Below are 22,396 nucleotides of genomic sequence, written 5' to 3' on the forward strand. Positions count from 1 at the left end.
TCAACACTAAACCAGCATCCTTGGAACGGAATTAATCCCTGTGGCATTTTAATGGCAAAGTATTTTTACAGGGACAAACTTTGTGACATTAAAACAGGGTCTTAACATTATTTACTTATTTATTTAAACTGTAAATAGGCAAATCAAGATCCAGACCTCACACACCCCAAAATACTATAGTCCTGATTAAAATCCCCCTCTCATCCATGGGTATTTGGCACAGGAGTGATGCTATCACTCATGCCAAATAGTATCAGAGGTGGGTTACTGTTTTTTTGGCAAAAGCCTGGTTATCTCTTTTTTTTTTAGTCCATACAATGTTGAGCCACATGTTTAATACCATGTAGGTGTTTGGCTCATAGAAGAAGAAGAAGAAGAGTTTGGATTTGATATCCCGCCTTTCACTCCCTTTTTAAGGAGTCTCAAAGCGGCTAACATTCTCCTTTCCCTTCCTCCCCCACAACAAACACTCTGTGAGGTGAGTGGGGCTGAGAGACTTCAGAGAAGTGTGACTGGCCCAAGGTCACCCAGCAGCTGCATGTGGAGGAGCGGAGACACGAACCCAGTTCCCCAGATTAGGAGACTACCGCTCTTAACCACTACACCACACTGGCTCCCTCTTTCCTTACTATTAATGGCAAAGGCAGGACATATTTAGGCCCATTTCATAAGCAGGTATCAACTTGCCCACGATCACCAGCACAACTGTGTCTGAAAAGGGGTTGGAACCCAGAACTGAAATCTGCCTCCCCACCCTCTTATATCAGCCTTCCCTAACCTTGGGTCTCTAGATATTGTTGGACTATAAACCCCAACATCCCCCAGCAAGCATGGCCAGTGGACAAGGGGCGTGGGGGTGTAGCCCAGATGCACCTGGGCTATGCTAATATCTCATGACTGACTTTGGTATTGTATCCCAGCTCGTCTTGAGAGACATTCCTGCATTACTGATTAGGGTACAAAACCCTACCGTTATACTCTGCTGTCTCATTTCATGTGGCCCCCATGGGTGGTGGAAGTGGGGATTTTTTTGACTGCTCAAGTCTTGCAACAACTGCCAACACTCACAATGTTCAACAATAAAGGGGGAAATTTCCCAGAATATCTTGTCTATTGGTTCTTTGAGTTGTGGCACATGTGTATGCTGGTTAAGCAGCAAGAATTGGCGGGCGGGGAGGTGAGTTTTGCTGCTTTTTTGGACTAATTCGTACTTTATTTTTATCCACTTTCCAGGCAAATACTGTCTCCAAAAATGTCTCATATCAGTTCAAATAAAAACGAGATGCTGTTCCACAAGACACAAATGAGAAGGGGGCGGAGGGAGAAGGCGGAAGGAGGAGATCAGTCTGACAATGCCAATGGTGGTATATAAATAACGACTGAAAATCCAGTTGGTGCCAGGCTGGTCTTCCCTTGAGAAAGACATGCCACTCAATTATTAATTCTGAATGAATGTAACATACAGGTATTTGCTTGATCTGCATAGCTTAACCTGAATTACAAGAGGAATATCCTGGCCCAAACAGGACTGGTCAAAGAGCAAAGCATAAATCCTAGCAAAATATACCAAGAAAAATATATGCACGTCTCAAAGTGACTTGACTACCAAAATGCTTTCCACCAATGTCAACCCCCAACTCAATAGCCAATTTGCCAGAAAGCAAGAGAGAACCTAAATGAATCTTTCCTGCACCCACTAAGAGGCCCAAAAGGCTTTTGCTTTTCTTATGTTCCAAGGAAAGAGAACCCCTTCTGATGCTGGCTCATGGAGCAGTTGGGGTGGGGAATGAGGTTTAGGTTCCATCCCCTAACAGTGTGCAAATCAGCCCAGAACATGACGAGCAGGAAATACCAGCTCTTTTTATTCTAGAAAGTCCTGATTTAGGTAGTGTACAGTCTCACTCCAGATATGAGAGTGAGACTATGAAGAAGACTTATGTCTCTGTTGTCCCAATTCAAAACGTAGATAGTAAGCTCAAGAGGGCATCACAGTCCCTCTCAAACATATAGTGATAGGTTTTCTTGTTTTATCGTAATAAAGCAGGCAGAGAGCTGTCCACCCTCATTCCACACACAGTGAGCCACAAAGGTCAGAAGTGGGGCTGTATTCTTATCGAAATTCTACAGGGCAGAAGAAATAGTAGAGGAGTATGAGCTGCTGAACACAGAATTCAGCTTCCAGAGAATCTGAGCTCCTATTTTTCAAGAAAGCAGCAAGTTCCTACACCTTATGTTGCAAACAGATACTTGAGTGTGTGGGGGAAATGCCTACTAATATCTCAGAAGCCAGAGAGGTGGTTGAAAAATTACAGAATTGTAGGGCTGGAAGGGACCCCGAGAGTCATCTAGTCCACCCCGCTGCAATGCAGGAATCTCACCTAAAGCATCCATGACACATGGCCATCCAACATCTGCTTAAAAACCTCCAATGAATAAGAGTCCACAACCTCCCTATGGAGTCCGTTCCACTTTCTAACAGTTCCCAAAATAAAGGTGGGCGGAGCAGCTTAAAATATCCTGTACAATTCATTGTCCTCCATAACTAGCAAAACTGGAATTAGGGAAGAAAGGGAAAAGTAAATTTGGAAGCTTTAGTTTTCTTGGGGCCTTATTTTTTTAAAACCTCAAACAGAGTCCTATGCAGGAGTAGTCCAAGTTACTTTTGAGTACCCCAGTTGAGCATTTGCATACACCTTCACATTACAGAACCCTGGTAGCAGGTATCAAGGGTCAGGGATAATTCATCCTAAGCAGGTACGCAAGTTAAGTGCTTTGCCAGTTTTCCAGGGCAGACCTCCAGTTCACCTGCTCCTTTAGACTTAAGAGACTTCCAGGCTCTCCAGATCCAGGGTCAATATCCTGTTTGTTTGAAGAATTTGAGGTTTTGAGGTTTTGAGGTTGTATTATGAAGCTGCAGCCTTCTGCTGGTTGAAAGATTGGTTTTTGCTAGAAAACACCGATGTCCTAGATCTGGAAGGTTTTGATAATGCTTTTGGCTGGCACGCATACCTATGGTATGACAAGGTTAAAGTTCACAAATTGTTTAAAAGCCATATTGTCAGAAAAGCAATTTTTGCAGTCTGGACGAAATATAAAGACTTATTAGAGAGTAAAACACCGAGGTGGCTGTCACCGGTGGAGGCCAAGGCTCAAAAAAGACCCAATATGGAGGCCTACTGGCCGAAATATTGGGAATTAATTGAAAAAATTGGAGACAGCTGGAAGTTGCAGAGCCAGGATAAACTAAAAAACAAGGTGCGAGATTGGTTACATTATGCTCAAATGCAAGAGGTTTTTAAAATGGATAAAAAAGTTGGTTTCCAGGAGGAGAAATCGAAACTAGAGACAGAATTGTTAGAACCAAAGACCAAGATTCTATCTAGAATGTATAACTTGCTGCTTATGTGGAACACACAGGACGAGTTAGTTAAATCTGCTATGATAAAATGGGCACAGGATGTTGGACATAATATTATGTTTGAAGACTGGGAGAGGTTATGGAACACCGGAATGAAATTCACGGCATGTAGTGCCTTGAAGGAAAACATTATGAAAATGGTATACCGGTGGTACATGACCCCAGTCAAGTTAGCTAAGATACATCACCTGTCTGACAATAAATGTTGGAAGTGTAAGGAAGCAGAGGGGACTTTCTTCCATCTCTGGTGGACCTGCCCAAAAGTGAAGACCTTCTGGGAAATGATTTATAATGAATTGAAAAAGGTATTTAGGTATACCTTTCCCAAGAAACCAGAGGCCTTCCTGTTGGGCATGGTAGACCAGAAAATGCCAAAGAAAGACAGAACCTTGTTTATGTATGCCAGCACAGCAGCAAGAATACTTATTGCTAAGAGCTGGAAGACACAAGATTTGCCCACGCTGGAGGAATGGCAGAAGCAGTTGATGGACTACATGGAGATAGCTGAACTGACCGGCAGAATCCGAGATCTGGATAAAGAAACAATCGAGGAGGACTGGAAAAAATTTAAAGACTATTTGCAAAAATACTACAAGCTGTATGAATCTTAAGATAGTGCATGATTAGGAAAAGTTATGCTTTAGCAATCATGATTAAGTAAATTGTAAAATAAGTGATAAAAGAGAAAATGAGACAATTTGAATCGAACATGTTATGTTTACTTTAAAGGTATGGAAACTGAGATACAATATATCGAATTTGGGTACATAACATTTGAAAGTTACAATAAGGCATGAAATAAGGTAACAAAATGCTGACATTCTTAATTTAAAGAACGCAGAATCGGAAGGGGTGGGGAAGTCCAAGTTGTTTTTGTTTGTTTTTTTTGTTTGTTGTTAAAAAAAGGGGAAAATTTGTTTCTTGCAATTATGTTATTTGTTTGTAACCTATAAAACTATGGAAAGAAACGCAATAAAAAATTTATTAAAAAAAAAATATCCTGTTTGTTTGAAGAAAACTGCATCAGAAATTCTAACTGGTAGCAGGACAGAAAGATGAATCTAGGTGATAATTACAGTGGATTGCTTTTTAGCATGTGGCACTCTAAAACAGGGGTGGGCAGAAGGTAGATAGTAAAACAGGGGTGTGCAGAAAGTAGATTAGGGTTCTTCCAGTAAATTTCCAGTGATTTGCAGTGGATCAGCAAGGATTCTGACACCAAATTATTTAATAAGAACAACAAGACCTTTTCCTCCCTTCTAAATTAGGCTGCTGAGCTGAAGTAAAGTGGGGGAGGGGGAGAATTGATGGGGGAGAGGAGATTTTAGTGTAAGCTCAGTCCTGGTACTGAAAACAATTTCCTGGGCTCAAAATGAGGAATCCCCTACAAAGAATCCTTTTCCTGAATTATGAGGTGTGTGTCCCCCTGCCACTATTTTATACCTGGCTTTGGCTGGTGGATCTCAGGGTTCTAGTAAAATTAATTAGAACCTCACAAGCCTCGTCTGCGGACTCCAGTACCTGAACAAACTTTTGCAGGAAGCGAGTCTAAGGAACTGAGGCAGATAATGGTGATGAGGGATGAAGTTCTAGGCCTAACAGACAAAACAAAAACTGACAAAACACCAGGTCTGGATGGCATCCACTTGAGAGTTATCGAAGAACTCAAATGTGTAATTGCTGAACTTCTAACAAAATGTAACTTGTTCCTCAGATACCTAACTGGAAAACTGGTGAAAAGTATTGGTAAAGGTAAAATAACCAAGCACAGAGAAGAACAAGCCTTGAGGAAGCTGAGCCAGCACGGCTTTTGCAATGGCACGTCCTGTCTCACGAACCTATTCAGAATTCTTTGAGCGTATCAACAAGCATATAGATAGAGGTGATCCAGTTGGCATAGTGCACTTGGACTTTCCAAAAGCTTTCAACAAAATAATTCACCAAAGACTCCTGAGTGAGTAAGCTTAGCAGCCATGGACTAAGAAGTGAGGCTTTCTTGTGGACCAGTGAGTGGTTAAGTAACAGGAAACAGAGTAGGAAAAAATGGACAGTCCTCCAAAAGGAGACACGTTGAAAGTGGGAGTCCTGCAAGGATCAGTATTGGTACCTGTGCTTTTTAACCTGTTCATAAACAATCTAGAGCTAGGGTTGAGCAGTGAGGTGGCCAGGTCTGCTGATGATACTAAACTGTTCAGGGATATTAAAGCAAAAAGACTGAAATGTTCCCAAAGCACCTCTCCAAACAGGGATCGTTAGGAAAGCAACTGAAAAATAAAACTTCCAATATTATAATATCGTTATACAATCTATGGTGTAACGACATTTAGAATACTGTTTATACAGTTCTGGTCACCTCTACTGGTGTGCTATGGGGTAATGTTACTACCTAAGACTAAAGAGCATCAGTAATTAATACAGAGATGTTATTGCTGTGACAAGTCAAGGCACCACTTTGTAACCTCAGGCTACTTAAAATTCACCAGCTCTTTCCAGTGTTTAATTTCTTGGAAAGTTCTTGACAGCAGGGCTCAAATCTGTTTAGAAATCATTTCTTTTGCCAGTGATAGACAACGGAATTTCTTCCAGTTAAGATACATGTTAACTGAGTGAGCTGGGGGCCAATTTCAGAGTTTCGTTAGTTTTAAAGGTTTTTGAAACCTACATATAACAAAGCTGTTTCTAAAACGTAAGTATTTGACATCTTTCTTAGCTTGGCCACAGCTTTTCATTCCCCAATGAAAAGCAGGAAGTCTCCATGTGTTAACTCTTCAGGCAAGGCTACTCCCAAGGCTTAAGAAAAGGATCTAGAGTCCTTACTGTGTCAGAGTTCCCTTCCAGCAAGATATTGATTGCTCTGTTCACATCTCCATTACAGTCATGTAGAGCCACTAGACAATCATCCTGATTCTTCCCAGTCACTTCCATAAGCTGGAAAAAAACACAAATATATGAGTCATGTTAAAGAGACCTTGATAACATGACAAAGGGAGTCTAGGCAACAAGCGGAAAAATAGGTTAAAAATATACCTACAATTATATATACACACACACCATCCCAAAGGCACTGGGTGGGTAGCAATACAAGTTGCCCCAGGCCTCAGACAAGTTCTGCATGGGCCTGGTTACAGCGCTGTATTCAGCTAAGTTTCAGTCAGAGTGGACCCACTGAATGGAACGGATCCAAGTTAAATGAATGGATCCAAGTTAATCATGGCCATTAATTTCAATGAGTCTACTCTGACTGAAACTTAGCTGAATACGGTTCATAATTATTATTATTCAAGCTGAAGTTTTAGTAAGCAAGTGGACTTGAACCAGGCTTGAAGTAGCAAAGGGTATTCTCCACCAGTCCATGAAAGCCAACCCGCCCACTCACCAGGGACAGGGGGAAAACATATACCTGTTTCACTTTATCCTCAAAGTCTGCATCGTTCTTATCGTAGATCATCTGAGCAAGGCGAATTTGTTCCGCTGTTGCCTGGGAAGCACAAACAGATCGGTTATAGAAATACACACACAAGAAAAAAACAACCAGTGCCAATCCCTCACAGAACAGTTCTTAAAGCAGATAATTTAGCATTGAACACAAGACAAAGTTGTTAAGTTTTATCTAAATTATCAAAGGAACCACTGTTCAGGTGCATGGCCTATTATGAGCCCTAATCAGAGAACTACAAAGCCTGAATTTCCTGCCCATTTTTTGCCTAATTCTGTCACTCAATCTTTGCACACAATTTAATTCAATAAAGTGTTTATTTCAGAGCAATGGCATGGTTCTGGCTGGTGGAATGGGGCAAGGGGTACTGGTATTCCCCCCACTGCCCAAACAGGAAAAAGCCAGCAGAAATAAAGGCTGGTGTTCTTTTAACCAATATATCTAAGAAAGCAACCTTTAAACAGTTAGGCATAGTGATGTGATGTGAGAATATTCCTTGCTAGAAAATTCTCCAGAGAATATTCCCCCAAAACTGTAAATTCTAACATAAGAACCAGTTTTACAACCCACATTTAAAAAATCTAGTAAATAATAAGTCAAGCTGTGATATTGCCAGTGTAAGTAATGAATAATGATTTTTTGATCCAGTTACATTACTGGGCATTGTGTCATTCACCATTGGCAGTTCTGAAATGTGAGCTACAGAAAACCTTTTTTAAAAAAGTTTTTAAAATTCATTTAAAATTGGAGTAAAATTTGAACTTTTAGTAAGAGCAAAATTTGAAAGGCTACGGGTTTGCAATCCTAGATTGGATGGAAAGCACTCCTAATTCAAGTAGATAAGATGAATCTTATGGGCTGTCATGTGTTTAAACCCACTGAGCAATGGTATTTTCGACATCATTGCTTGATCTTGATTAATTCTTACAGGTTAAGAATTACAGATACATGGATCCAGAATGTCCACATCCCTACCTGTACTACTGGTTTCTGTGGTTGTGTCAGCTGCGTGGCTGAAATCTGCGCTTTGTCTCGAGTGCCCCGGGTACGTTCACTGCCCACCGAAGTCATCATATACAGTATATACAAAACAACGTATGTACAAAATAGAAAATCTGAAAAGAGAGAGGGAAAATCCAGCTGAGTTAAGCACTGTTCCTAATATGAAAAACTGGCATAAATGACAGTATACAGATTAACACAAAAGAGAGCTAATTATGTTCATATCCCAAGTAGCAATGTGACAATCTTTTTTCTTTTTTTAGCACACATGGGAAGTAAAAATGCATTTCCTAAAAAGTTTGGCAAGGTGCTACCTCAAAACTCCTATCTGCAGAGAAGGTCGGGGCCAGGGTCCAAAAGGCTACTTTGCTTGAACACTGAGAGACCTCAGACTTCCTTTCCTTGAATAAGAGACTCAGGTGACATTTTACAAGCTACTTTAGGAACCTACCCCAACTTTAAAAGTGGTTTCCCGTGCAGCACAGAAGTAGAGATGTCTAGAAATTGCAAGCCCAAAATCCACATGAAGACAGAAAATGGGTTGTGGGTTGTTTGCATCTTTTGTACCTAAAGATTTCCTTTAATGTGGTCCATATCAGCTGCTACCACATGAAATTAATGAGATGACTTCTATCAAGGGTTGTTCACCACAAAGGGAAGGGGGGAACATCTGAATTAACTCTGTTTCTACATTCTCCAAGGTGTTAACTCCTTTTAATATCAGTTCAAATGGCAAGTACAGTGGTACATCTGGTTGCGAACGGGATCTGTTCTGGAGCCCCTTTTGCAACCTGAAAGGAACGCAACTCGCTTCTGCGCACGCGCGGGTCGCAATTCGCCGCTTCTGCGCACACGCATGATGTCATTTTGCACACCTGGCGAAACCTGGAAGTAACCCTTTCCGGTACTTCTGGGTCACCGCGGGACGCAACCTGAAAAAACGTATCATGAAGCAAATGTAACAAGAGGTATGACAGTAGAGAAAAGTGAGGTACGGGTAAAGGTATGTGATTTAAGATTTAAGAAGAGCTACCTGCTCCTATTCCACTTTTTCTAATTGTAAATTCATGTGCTCATATGTGGGGGGGGGGGGCTGCCTCCATTCATCTGAACATAGGTGTAATCATGGCTATGGCTGGTCACAGGGGTCCTTTGATCAAGTGGCTTAGTATCTCCGAATCTGGGAGAGTTGTGTACAGCTATTAACCAAATGAAAAACAAGGAAGCCAGCGGACCTGATGGGATACCTGCTGAAGTCTTCAAAGTGGGTGGAGTTGAACTTACACAAGTTCACAAGCTCATCAAAAATATCTGGGAGAGAGGAGGTCCCAGTGATTGCTTGGGTCAAACCAACATACCAGAAATAAGCAACCTGTGGGATGTTGTCATATGCAAAAAGTAACAACTGCAAACACAAACCTGTAACATTTTAGCTATCTGAAGAAGTCTTACACAGCATTCTACAGAGTCATCTGACATTTCACTGCTGACTCGTGCAATCTCACCAGCATTCTAACTAGGGCTGACCCAAATGCCTTAGTTTCCTCAATTTCCCAACATTTCATGGATCATAGGTGGGGTGTGAAAACCCACCCAAAATGTGTGAGTGAATTACTTGCATATCTTAGAATGAGCTGATCTAAGAGTTTGGGTCCCGGTTACCCACTCCTCTTCTTTTCTTTTTAAAGCGAAACCACAGGTTGGCTAAGTACCCCCTTGCATCACAGCTGCTGCACACTTTGTACTTTAACAGCTGCTAATGTCCCTGGGAAGACACTATGTAATAGTACTGCATCCATACCATGGTCCACACAGTTTTAAAATAAAAATGGAAGGAAGTGGGGAAGGAAGTCATTGGTCTTAATTTTAACCTCTTCCAGCTATTAACAAATTTAGCTTTTATTGGCCAAGTCTATATACCCAGCAACTGAAACGTTGAATGCAATAAGGAAAGAATCACTTGGAAAGGCCCTTGTGGTCTATTCCAACCCTATGATTCTATGATTGGACCGGCTCATATGATGACAGGCAAGTACTACCCCACCTTAAAGTCCTGAGAATTTCTCCCAAACCATTTAGAAGGAAACTCTGACAAAGCTGGGTGTAGCTTTGCACAGTCTTAATTTTAACCTCTTCCAGCTATTAACAAATTTAGCTTTTATTGGCCAAGTCTATATACCCAGCAACTGAAACGTTGAATGCAATAAGGAAAGAATCACTCCAATCAAACTACCACTTCCTTGAGCTCTTGCATAGTTAACTAAAGAGAGCGTCCTGTACCTGGAAATGGCTGCAGGATCTGACCCAGAAGACCACATTCCATTATGACCAAACCTGGCAAAGCCCAGCTTGTCTGCAACTTTGAAGATGATCGAAGATCACCTACTCAGCAGACTTTTCACTACTTGAGGCCCATTTGCACAAGCCATATAATGTGATAGCAGTATGGAAAGGAAGAGGCATAAAGTGCTACTTGTGCGATATGATGTGCAGAAAGTCTATAGCTCAAGCTTTTCTGAGGTACTGCTTAATCTAAGACATGAAGCACACCCAATTTGACTGCTCATTTTAAGGCAAGTGAGGGCATTCATAAGGTCACAAAATACCAACTTTATGCCGCCACTGGAATGTTAAACTGGCCCTATGAACTGGCCCCAATTCTTTTGCCAGAACTATTGACAGATAAATTTTGTTGTACCTTCACCTTCCACTGAAAGGGCTAGAAATTTGCTCCCTAAAAATCTGCAATGATGCCTAGATTCTGTATCCAAGACCTTTCAAGATTTCTGATGCAATAAGGGCTTACAAGGAGCCAGGTTTTCCCTTTCATTGTGTCATTACTTCACTGCAGCGTCCACACATTTCTTACCCGTTATCTGCAACCATCTAACAGTTCCAAGGCTATTAGCATGTAACTGGTCTGCTCTCTTATTGTAAGGATGTTTTCCCGTTCATTTGTTTTGGATCTTTTTTGTACTGGAAAGGCATCTTTAAAAGCTAGAATTGATTTATTCAGGTTGGAGCAGAGGCAATCTGCTTATGACAAGGTTGTTATAAAATTTTAGGGTATACACACACAGCAGACACATACTCCACAGAAACCAATCCTTCACCCTTCAAATTTTAGAAAATATTCCCTGGGAAAATTACACATAATTTCAGCACACAGAAACAGCCCAAAAAGCCACCTTGGCTCTCCTAATAACTCTAAATATTCCCTCTACAGAATGAAAATATCTTGGAGAAACCTTTCCCAATTTCTACCTGGTCCAGGAGGCGTGGTCCAGACTTGCCCAGAACTGCTAAAAGGCTCCTGGGAGGCCAGAGGGACATTGCTGCTCCCTGCTGCAAGGAGGCTGAGGGCACACTCCACAAGGGGTGTTCGAAAAAGGGTGAGAGGCTGCCAGCTCTGCATGCAAAGGGTGACATAACTGGGCTCCTGAGTCCCACAGAGGTGCCGCAGAAAGAATGCAGTTGGTCAAGGGACCCATGAACTCAAAAAGGTTGAAAACATCTGCCTTAGAGAAAAGAGAAGCACAGAAATGCATTCTTCCTCTCCCCTGACTCCATATGAAGAGGAATAATTGGGGAACATGGGGGTTGCTGCACTCATAACACCATCTCCAGGTCTCAGAATGCAGGCCTCCAGTTCAGTTGTGTGTTTTAAGAATTAACAACAACAACAACAACAACAACAACAACAACAACTGCGGAAGATTCCCCTGTTACAAGGTCTAGGTCAAGTAGAAGCAAAGAACTGAACATTATAACCATTGTTCTTTTTAAGACACATACTCCTCCTGAACTGGAACAAGAAAATCAGGCTTTTACAGAACCTATAATTCCTTTACAATAGTGATGTGGCAGAGGGCAGCATTTTGTACTAAAACATGCTTATAAATGACATTGTGATGTTCCTACTAGAGGATGGAAGACTAAAAGCCTATTAAAGGTCCATGTCTACTAAACCAAAGACTACTTTAACATGCAATTTAGTAGTGTGCCTACTACAAGAACAAGCAGGTAATACCTAGGGTTTGAGCTTTTGAGTTTGGAGAGGGGTGGCACACTGGAAGGAGATTGAGGGAAGAGAAGAGAATCATTGTGTGTGGAAAGAGAAGAGGATCAGTTAAGACCTAAAATCTCAGCTAGAACTCAGGTTCTGGCTATTTTATACTTTTAAGATGGCTGGGTCTGCTTAGCCTGTTTCCTTTAGGCTTCAAGGATGGTATGGATTTTTTTTCAGAAAAACCAAAAGTACGAGTTGAAAAGTGGGGTGAAGAAATGAGAAACATTTCATACAGTCCCCAAACAATTAAAATGTTCTGGTTTAAAAAAACCAGCTAAAGGTTGGCTTAATGTGAACAAACAGTATGATGGAGACGTTTCTGCTGTACTCCTCCCCTACTCCAGCCACACTCTAGCTTGTAGTGGTGTCCAAGCTGAGGCTTATGGTGTGTTGTTCTCCAAACAAGCCATGAGCAGTCACCATGGTTTATTCTTAGCCAACCGCTCGTGGCTAAACCATGGGACTAGGTTTGGATATCACAACAAGACAAAATCCAGCTTTGTTTCCCAGCATCATAACAGCAGCAAGAATAGGCAAGGAGCACAATAACTTTTCAGCAGTGTATGTGGGCATGTGTTGTTTTTTAACTGTGGGTTAATGCAACATGCAAACTAGCCCAGCCTGTGCCTATGGGGCCAGAGACTAAAGATTGTGAGGAGATAAGGTGGATGTAGTTATTGTTTAACATTCATATTTTGAACCCAGATCTTAGCCTCTATCCACCAGACCATTTTAGATTTCAAGTGAGCCAATAAACCAGTGTTCCCCAGTCTGGTGCCCTCCAAATGTTCTGAACCATGACTCCAAACAGTCCCATTCAGCTGTACTTCAAAACATCTGGAAGGCACCGGATCAGGGAAGGCTAGATGAAGCACTCAGCTTTGAATCCTACTCAAGAAGCCTAAGGCACAACAGCTACATGCAGTTGCTAGGAATTTACATTTAAGAGCAAGATTCTTATAAACCTAACAACGTACAAGGAAACAAAGCGCAGTGAGCCAAGACCAGGACATTGCATGCTTTTGCCAGATGGGGGGGGAACAATTTGTGTGTGTTCTGCTTGCACAAAAGCTCATACACTGCACTCTCCTGAACTTTCTAAACTGCTCCACCTCCCCCTGGAACAAGTTTCAAATATTTCCCCAGAATAGAAGCAGAGAAGCAACGCTTGCTAAAAATAGCCGAGCTGAGGGCTCAGAAGTTAATCGGGAGATCACAGATGACCATACTCCCAATGCCCCTGGCCAAGAAGCATATATCTGCCCCTAATGCACAAAAGTAACAGGCAACATTAGCTGGTTGAAAGACAGAAGAAGGAAGGGACCAAGAGATCCCAACTGCCAATGTCAAAAAAGAACAAAATATTTCAGCAGCCAGGGACTAATGCTAGGAAGGTTAGCAGGCCATGTATACGCTACATACACGTTAAACTTTTAAGGAACCTTGGGAACTGTTGCTTTGTTAGTGGCACAGGAATGAACAGGAGCCTCAGCTCCCTCTCCCCCCTAAAAAATAAAACATTTCCCAGTTATTTATTTACAGTATTCAGTAAAATGCATACACCACTTGACTGTAAAAAAATAAAACCTCAAAGAGGTTTGCAAAGAGACTAAACCATATTATCAGTAGCAGTTAAAAACTACTGTTCAAAACATAAAAAACAGCAATAAACTAAAAATGAATTTGAACACACATAAGCATTCTACATACTGTCATACCTTGGGTTGAAGTAGCCTCGGGATAAGTATTTTGGGGTTGCATGCTGCAGCGACCCAGAAGTAACAGAGCACGTTACGTCCGGGTTTTGCCGCTCGCACATGCGCAGACAGTCAAAATGATGTCACGTGCATGCATGGAAGCGGAGAATCACAACCCACAGACGCGGGTTGCGTTCGCTTCTGGATGCGAATGAGGATCCGGAACGGATCCCGTTAGCATCCAGAGGTACAACTGTATCTGGGTAAGCTTGCCTAAGCAAAAAATGTTTTTAGCAGGTGTCAAAAAGAGTACAGTGAAGGTGCCTGCCTGGTATCAATAAGCAGGGAGTTCCAAAGGGTAGGTGCTGCCACACTGAAAGAACAAGTGGAACGGGTATTATGTGGCACTTGTAACAATGCCAGTTCTGCAGACAGAAGTGGGCAAACTGGTCCCAAGCTTAAAAGCAACACCTCTGGTGAATTATTTGATGGAAACCAGATATCTAATTTTATAAAGTTTCTAGCTTAATTGCTACGAAAAGCAAATCCCAGGTATGTTTTTATGCTGTCTTGCTTTATATGACTGACAGTGAGATGCCTTAAGATTATACATTCTAAGTCACGTTCCCTTATTTAGGCATCTGGCTGTTACCCATGGTTATTGGAAGCTGGGCATGACTAATCAGTCATCTGTTAGTGTTATAAAATATTCTAGGAAGACTTACAGCTCCAGGAAGGGTCTCCTCGCAAGCCACTAGGGAGGACTCTCCAGCTCTCTCCCACCATTTCCTATTTATTTCCTGGCCTGATGAACACATAAGTGGGATGACACCTGTACTTTCAATCTTTACGGAGTTTTGGTACGACACAGCCTAGATGGCACCGTGACAGTGAATCATCCCAATACCACTCCAGACAGCCTGACATCTTGCCAAGTGTTAGGATGAGCTTTGTGCTGATGGGGCTTGCAACTCTGTAAGTGCATGAAATCCAACCCTCCAAGAACTACTTAGCAATCATCTTAAGAGCTGCAGACCAATAAGCACTACTTGAGTGAGGGCGCTCATTCCAAAGGAAAGGTGCAGCCCTCTTGCCAAGCATGAGGTCTTGCTTCGAAGCCTCAGGCCTTCTGAATTCATCAATGGAATAAATGGGGCAAACTGGAGGGAAGGGGTTTGCAAACACTTGCATGTAGCTCAAAATGTAGTACAGTGGTACCTTGGGTTAAGTACTTAATTCGTTCCGGAGGTCCGTTCTTAACCTGAAACTGTTCTTAACCTGAAGCACCACTTTAGCTAATGGGGCCTCCCGCTGCCGCTGCGCCACCGGAGCACGATTTCTGTTCTCATCCCAAAGCAAAGTTCTTAACCTGAAGCACTATTTCTGGGTTAGCGGAGTCCGTAACCTAAAGCGTATGTAACCCAAGGTACCACTGTACAGCTCATTGTTGCCATTCATTCCCACAGAGAATAGCAAAGTATCAAAACACATATTGTCTTAGGAACACTTTTCCTCAGGAACTTCCTTTCTGAGTAGTTTGAAATCCACAAAATGTCCACTAGAACATTTCCTGTGCAAATGCTTTTGAGTTGAAAGATTTCCCTTGCCATGAAGCTAACAAAGGAGAATAAATCTTTAGGAAACTCCAGCTACCACTGGAAATTTCCTTATACAAGGCAGAACACGCACCACCGCCTAGTATCTTTATCCAAATACAATCCAAATCCAAATACTTACTTTATGAACTCAAGACAATATGCTGAATCACAATGCTAAACTAAACTAGGGCTTAGGTGTTGGCAGGGTTGCAGAAGCAGGAAAGGAACTGCTTGCTTGCAATGTTCTCAATGCGCAAGAGGACACTTTCTTGTCCCCGCTAAGCCATTGTTTACATTAGTAGTAAAAGGTAAAGGTAAAGGACCCCTGGATGGTTAAGTCCAGTCAAGGGCGACTATGCGGCTGCGGCGCTCAACCAGACTAGTTGTTCATAATCATCCTGATTTACACAGAGCTCAATGGATAGAACAAGGGACTCTTAATCTCAGGGTCATAGATTCGAGTCTCCCGTTGGGCAAAAGATTCCTGCGCTGCAGGGGGTAGGACTAGATGGCCCTTGGGGTCCCTTCCAACTCTACAGTTCTATGATTCTATGACTACTGAATGGAGCATTGCAGTGCACATTGCTCATTCTTATCACCATGGCACCTTCTGAAAATACCAGGCCTTGGGCTGAAAGCAAATTATGCAACAACCTTGCTGAAACTAAGCAGGTCTGGCCTAAAGATTGCCTGGATGGCAGCATGTCCAAGAACACAATGTATGAGTTCTATCATTGAAGAAAGCAAGATACGCATAAATGTAATAAAGACGACCAAATCAATTGCTCACAGTAAAGCTCTCTTGCAAATAAATAAATGTAAACATGCTTCACTCTCTCACACATAGCTCTAGGGAGAGAGGACTGACCAAAAAAAAATTGATGTTATAAAACCAGGTGCAGACATCACGCCCTACACCTTTTCAAAGTTTAGTTGATCAAATTTTCATCTGCAGCGGACACTGAGAAATTCCTGGAATCATTTATTGGACAGTCTCATGCAATTTACTGGCAGAGCGGCAATGAGTTGCAAGTTACGGTAGTTGCTGTAACTCAAGGTGTCATCATAAATGAGTTGAAAAAGCAACTTCATAGGAAGTTTGAATCACACGGTGACCCATTCATCACTCTTAAGCCAGGGGCAGACAATCTAAGGCCCGGATGTGGCCCAATCGCCTTCTCAATCCGGCCCGCGGACAGTCCGAGAATCAATGTGTTTTTACATGAGTAGAATGTGTCCTTTTATTTAAAATGCATCTCTGGGTTATTTGTGGGGCATAGGAAATCGTTCATTTCCACCAGCAAAATATAGTCCGGCCCACCACCTGGTCTGAGGGACGGTGGACCGGCCCACATCTGAAAAGGGTTGCTGACCCCTGCTGTAAGCAGCACTGAAGGCTTAACAGCCTTTGTGCACTAATAACAACAATTTCTTCAAAGAAATCAAATTTAAAGACCCACTGTAAAAATCTTGTTTTTCCACAATATTTGTTCCAATATATCTACAGGATCAAAAACGTAAGAATGTAAGTTGAATAAATTTCCCTCCTGTTACCAAAATTATTTGATCTGCTGCCAAAAGGAGCATTTACAAACTTAATTTGTTCCGGAGGTCCATTCTTAAGCCGAAACCGTTCTTAACATAAGGCGTGTTTTCACTAATGGGGTCTCCTGCTGCTGGCGCGCGACTTCTGCTCACATCCCGGGGCAAAGTTTGCAACTAGGGGCATCTACTTCCAGGTTAGCGGAGCTCGTTACCCGAAGCATTCGTAAGGAGGACGGTACGCACCATTTTGTGATTCTGAAATGCTACAGAAGGGGCAACGATGAGCCCACCCAGCTCCAGGTGCTGCTACTGTGCCAAATCTTGTGACAACAGCAATTATGCCCTACAACACAGATGGGACTTTAAGGGTGGTATAATGAGCTTCAACGGCAGACTGCCAAATCATAGGACTAGGCCAGCGGTACGCAACCTAAGGCCTGAGGGCGGGATGCGGCCCAATCGCCTTCTCAATCCGGCCTGTGGACGGTCTGCGAATCAGTGTGTTTTTACATGAGTAGAATGTGTCCTTTTATTTAAAATGCATCTCTGGGTTATTTGTGGGGCATAGGAATTTGTTCATTATTTTTTCCAAAGTATAGTCCAGCCCACGGTGGATTGGTCCATGGCTGAAAAAGGTTGCTGACCCCTGCACTAGGCTATTAAGATTTTTATCCCTCTCCAATTCAATATCCAAATATACATTTAAAATGTAAAAATAATGTATACACATTTTTTTTTAAAAAAGTATATTATCACTTAATACAACATCGTTTGTTTGTTCTCGAACTCAAATGTAAACAATAGCAGCCTAATCAACACAGCCCTTGAAAGCCAGCCCCCAACCCCACCCCAAAGTCCTTACCTTAACCTCTCTATGGTCCATCTTCCTCAGTGGCAAGATTGAAGACTAACAACATTTACCTTCCTTTCTATTCTTTGACACCTACTTGAGGCAAAACCTGATGCACAATGCCAGAGCCATAACTCTGGATTTGTGACATCATTCTGTTGTCACAGTAATTGGCACAAGGTCAGTACTGCAGAATACTCTTCAAATTCAAGACCGAATATTGCCGAAGGCAGGAGAGACCACTGACTGCAAATCAAACCATACAAATACAACCGCAACTGGATTTAAGTGGGCAAACAGGGATGTTAAAATTTCCATTCTATTCCCTGAAAGCCTTATTTTCTCTAACAGTACTCATCCCAGCCTATTCACTGCTGAATTACTACAGAAGCATGAAACCCTGGCAGAGTTCACAGACACCACAGAAGTTGCTTTGTTGTTGTTGTTGTTGTTGTTGTTGTTGTTGAGTCGTTTAGTTGTGTCTGACTCTTTGTGACCCCATGGACCAGAGCACGCCAGGCACTTCTGTCTTCCACTGTCTCCCACAGTTTAGTCAAACTCATGCTGGTAGCTTCGAGAACACTATCCAACCATCTCGTCCTCTGTCGTCGCCTTCTCCTTGTGCCCTCCGTCTTTCCCAACATCAGGGTCTTTTCCAGGGAGTCTTCTCTTCTCATGAGGTGGCCAAAGTATTGGAGCCTCAGCTTCACGATCTGTCCTTCCAGTGAGCACTCAGGACTGATTTCCTTACGAATGGATATGTTTGATCTTCTTGCAGTCCATGGGACTATACGGACCTTTGTTGGCAATGTCTCTGCTTTTTAAGATGCTGTCTAGGTTTGTCATTGCTTTTCTCCCAAGAAGCAGGCGTCTTTTAATTTTGTGGCTGCTGTCACCATCTGCAGTAATCATGGAGCCCAAGAAAGTAAAATCTCTCACTGCCTCCATTTCTTCCCCTTCTATTTGCCAGGAGGTGATGGGACCAGTGGCCGTGATCTTTGTTTTTTTGATGTTGAGCTTCAGACCATGTTTTGCACTCTCCTCTTTCACCCTCATTAAAAGGTTCTTTAATTCCTCCTCACTTTCTGTCATCAATGTTGCTTAGCATTTGAATAGATTTCCAATGACACTAGGAGGTGCTGAAAAAGCAGTTGGGGTTGGGAACCTCAGGACCACGGGCCAAACTTGGTCTGCAAAGCTGTTTCCCCAAAACCACACCCACCTGCCATCACATGTCATCAAATATGGGGAAGGTGGATGTGGCTGCCAAGGCACCATCAGGAGTCTTAAATTGTACTGGCAAGGGAAAGTGGTCTTTGGCTTTAAGACCCCTGAGCTGATGGGTGGTAGAGTCAAATCCTGCTGGGTTGGCTCTGCTAGTGAGTTCTCCGAAGCCTCAGGTGCTTTAAAGCAGTGTTTCCCAACCTTTTTCCGATCACGGACCCCTTCTGACCTTGTTTCCTTCCTGTGGCCTTCCACCCCATCCTACCGGTAGAAAGGTAGCTATTTAAATGCTCTGTTTGTTAACAGAACATATTTTATTCATAATTTCTATAATTTATACAAAATACAAATACATAAAATGATAGAAAAATAACAAAATATTGTTGAAGCAGAAAAACATAGCTGGAAGGGACCCCAAGAGTCATCTTTCTAGTGCAACTTTCTAGTGCAATGTAGGAAACTCAGCTAAAGAATCCATGACCAATGGCCATCCAACCTCTGTTTAGAAACCTCCAAGGAAGGAGAATCCAGAACCTCCCGAAGGAGATCCATCTTCAATGTAAACAACACTTATTTGACCCCAGTTATTTGACAGAGGGGGGAAACTACAAATAGCAGTCCAAAAGCATACCCTCCAACATTACTCTGATGAAAATAAGGACGTCATATTGTGGTATAATAATTTTACTATTTATACCCCGCCCATCTGACTGGGTTGCCCCAGCCACTCTGGAAAGCTTCCAACTTATATAAAAACGTAATAAATTAATAAACATTAAAATAACTTTCCTATACAGTGCTGACTTCAGAGGGCTTGGGATCAGATAACTCCATACCCACCAACATTTCTCTGCTGAAAATAGGAACGTCCTAAGGAAAAGTGGGACATTCCGGGATCAAATCAGAAACTGGGACAACTTCTCTAAATCCAGGACTGTCCCTGGAAAATAGGGACACTTGGAGGGTCTACAAAAGGGAGTTCTGTATATATGGGGAGGGGGGGGGAATTAAAAGCAAGTAGTCCTCTCTGACCTGGTGCAAAAAGATATTGTCATCTGGAGGAGCCCTGGCTGCCTAGATAAAGCACTACAGCCCCCCACCTTTACCTGAGAGTGAGGCCCACTGAACTCACGGCACTTAGTTATTTACTAGATACAGGTCAGCAGCACCAGATGACCCTGCTTGGTTAGGTGCTGGGGTGGATTGCACCCCGCGCCTTGCAGAGTCCGGCCCAGGCTGCCACCTGGCCCAGCACTGGCGGCAACTACAAGCAGTGGCCAAAATGGGAGCCTCAGTGATAGCCCTCTCCTACTGTAAACAAACCATGACTATACAAATTCAATATAAAATGAAGTGCTAGGCCGCCCCCTGGTGGGCCACCCCCTTACCTGCTTGTGATTTGTCAGCCAATCAGGATTATTTTTTTTAATGATTATTTTTTTCTTTTCTTCTCACTTCCCTCTGTGCCCCCCCCCATTTACGTAATTTTCACCTGTGGCCCCCTTGGAATATCCTGGGGGGAGGGCATATGCCCCCCAGTTGGGAACCACTGCTTTAAAGCACAATACAAGGCTCTTTGCAAGCCCTGTATGAATTAAGACACCCCAACTTTGGGACTTCAGAGCATCCGTCACAACTGATTTCATTGTGGGCAGTTCACCTGTAAAGGCAATCAGTTCACCTGTAACTTGGCCCCAAAAGGTATATGGGGTACTAAAAGGCATTTCAGCCACAACACACCTTTCCCCCTTCTTCAAGTAAACTGGACTCAACCTGTTTAGGTTTTAAAGGTTAGTACCAGCACACACTGACCAGGCCAAATGACAGCACTAGCACAATATAATTGTGTTTCCTATATACAGTGGTACCTCGGATTAAGAACTTAATTTGTTCTGGAGGTCCGTTCTTAACCTGAAACTGTTCTTAACCTGAAGCACCACTTTAGCTAATGGGGCCTCCCATGGCTGCCACACCGCCGCTGCACGATTTCTGTTCTCAACCTGAAGCAAAGTTCTTAACCCAAGGTACTATTTCTGGGTTAGCGGAGTCTGTAACCTGAAGCATATGTAACCCAAGGTACCACTGTACATGAGAGAATGAAGCTGGCAACAATAAATTAAAAACTGGTAAAGTATATTTCAGGGAATCTGTTAGAAAGGACAAGCTTTTTAACTGTAAGAGGGGTTCAGTGTGAAGAGGCGCCCCTGGAGATGGTTGACTTGCATATCTTTATAACATGTGCCAAGGATATTGTAAACTTAAGACTTCCTTCCTTAGGCAAAAGGACCAGACACCCTATGGGTCCCTTCAAAGTCTAAGATTCCAGTTCTATTCTACAGCTACTTAGCTACGACAGAAATGACAAGAAAATTGAAATTGGACACCCAGGCTCAAAGGGAGACAAGAGCTGTGTTCCCTAAGCTGAGAGAGAAATTCTTGAGCATATCTGTTCTGAGTGTGTTTAGATCACTTCCTGACTCCTATGCAGAGACAGCAGAATTTTCCTCCTTCACTGACAGCTGACTGGAAGGGAAAATATCGAGAACCTCACAGGACTTTGTTTCTCCCAGAGTACTAGCATTTTTTTCAAGTCATACTAAAGCGAACCCTGAAGAAAAAGGACTTTCCAGAAGTTTCTGAAACGTTAGATGTCATATTGTAAATAATATGCAGTTTTTCTACATGAATAGATATTGACCAAGGGTTTCAGGCATTATATCAAAGCAGTTAAATGAAACCAAGGCCAACTTCCCTATGATAATTCCCGTTCAATGAGTCTTGAGGATGGTACCAAACTCTCATAACCATTTCGTTACATTTCCAAAAGCAGGCTGCCCCTAAAACTTTAGGATGTGGCAGGCACCACAAGAAAGGTGGCTCTCATTTTACATTTTTGTTCGCAGGTACACAATCCCAATGCGAAATACACACATGAGCTATCAAGTGTGGAAAGCATGCAGATAACTCTCAGACTTGAATCTGGAGGTTTAGATCCTTTTTCCAGTCACAACTAGAGGTTTTTGAAGACTCATTCATCTAACTGGACATGTGTGCATCCTCCAGCTTTGTATTTTGTACTTTAGTATATATAGACCAATGCAATACTCAGTTCTTCAATTGTGCATGGTGCTATTTGTAAGATAACTGTAAAGAGGACTTAAAGAAACAGCATCAGGAAATACACTACAAAATAGATTTAGTGTCTTGCAGTTGTATCTAAGCAAGCTGTACTGTACATGAAACAGACTCACTGAAAATAATGAACTCAAGTTAGTATTTTCCACTAATTTCAGTGTTTTGATTTTAAGTTGAACTTAGTTTGATACAACCCATAAGCCGGTTTCCCAAGATGCTATGCACAATTCGGTATTCATATTCAAGCCATATTAATTGAAATAAATATACTGGTACATTTAACTTGGTGCTGAATTATATTCCAAATTACAAAGGTTCCAAGTCTGTGCATGCAGATACAAAACTATTTTTATCATGAGCAGGAAGAAACGTCCCACATACATTGGCTATGTTTGAAAATCACTTGCACTGACAAGAAAAGG

General features: G+C 42.3%; 1 protein-coding gene across 2 annotated transcripts in view; it reads right to left on the bottom strand.

The window, feature by feature from the left end:
- Nucleotides 1-7,969, bottom strand: part of UBAP2 (ubiquitin associated protein 2) — a 58,438-nt gene extending 50,469 nt beyond the window's left edge. For both annotated transcript variants that reach the window (XM_028748328.2, XM_028748327.2), the window contains exons 1-3: nt 7,830-7,969; nt 6,819-6,896; nt 6,236-6,346 (exon numbers count right to left, since the gene is read on the bottom strand). In XM_028748328.2, the coding sequence (XP_028604161.2) occupies nt 6,236-6,346; nt 6,819-6,896; nt 7,830-7,928 (288 nt within the window). In that variant the 5' untranslated portion in view covers nt 7,929-7,969. The remainder of the gene's footprint in view (nt 1-6,235; nt 6,347-6,818; nt 6,897-7,829) is intronic.
- Between the last annotated feature and the right edge of the window lie 14,427 nt (nt 7,970-22,396).

This window comes from Podarcis muralis, chromosome 11, assembly GCF_964188315.1.
Source record: "Podarcis muralis chromosome 11, rPodMur119.hap1.1, whole genome shotgun sequence".
Taxonomy (NCBI): domain Eukaryota; kingdom Metazoa; phylum Chordata; class Lepidosauria; order Squamata; family Lacertidae; genus Podarcis; species Podarcis muralis.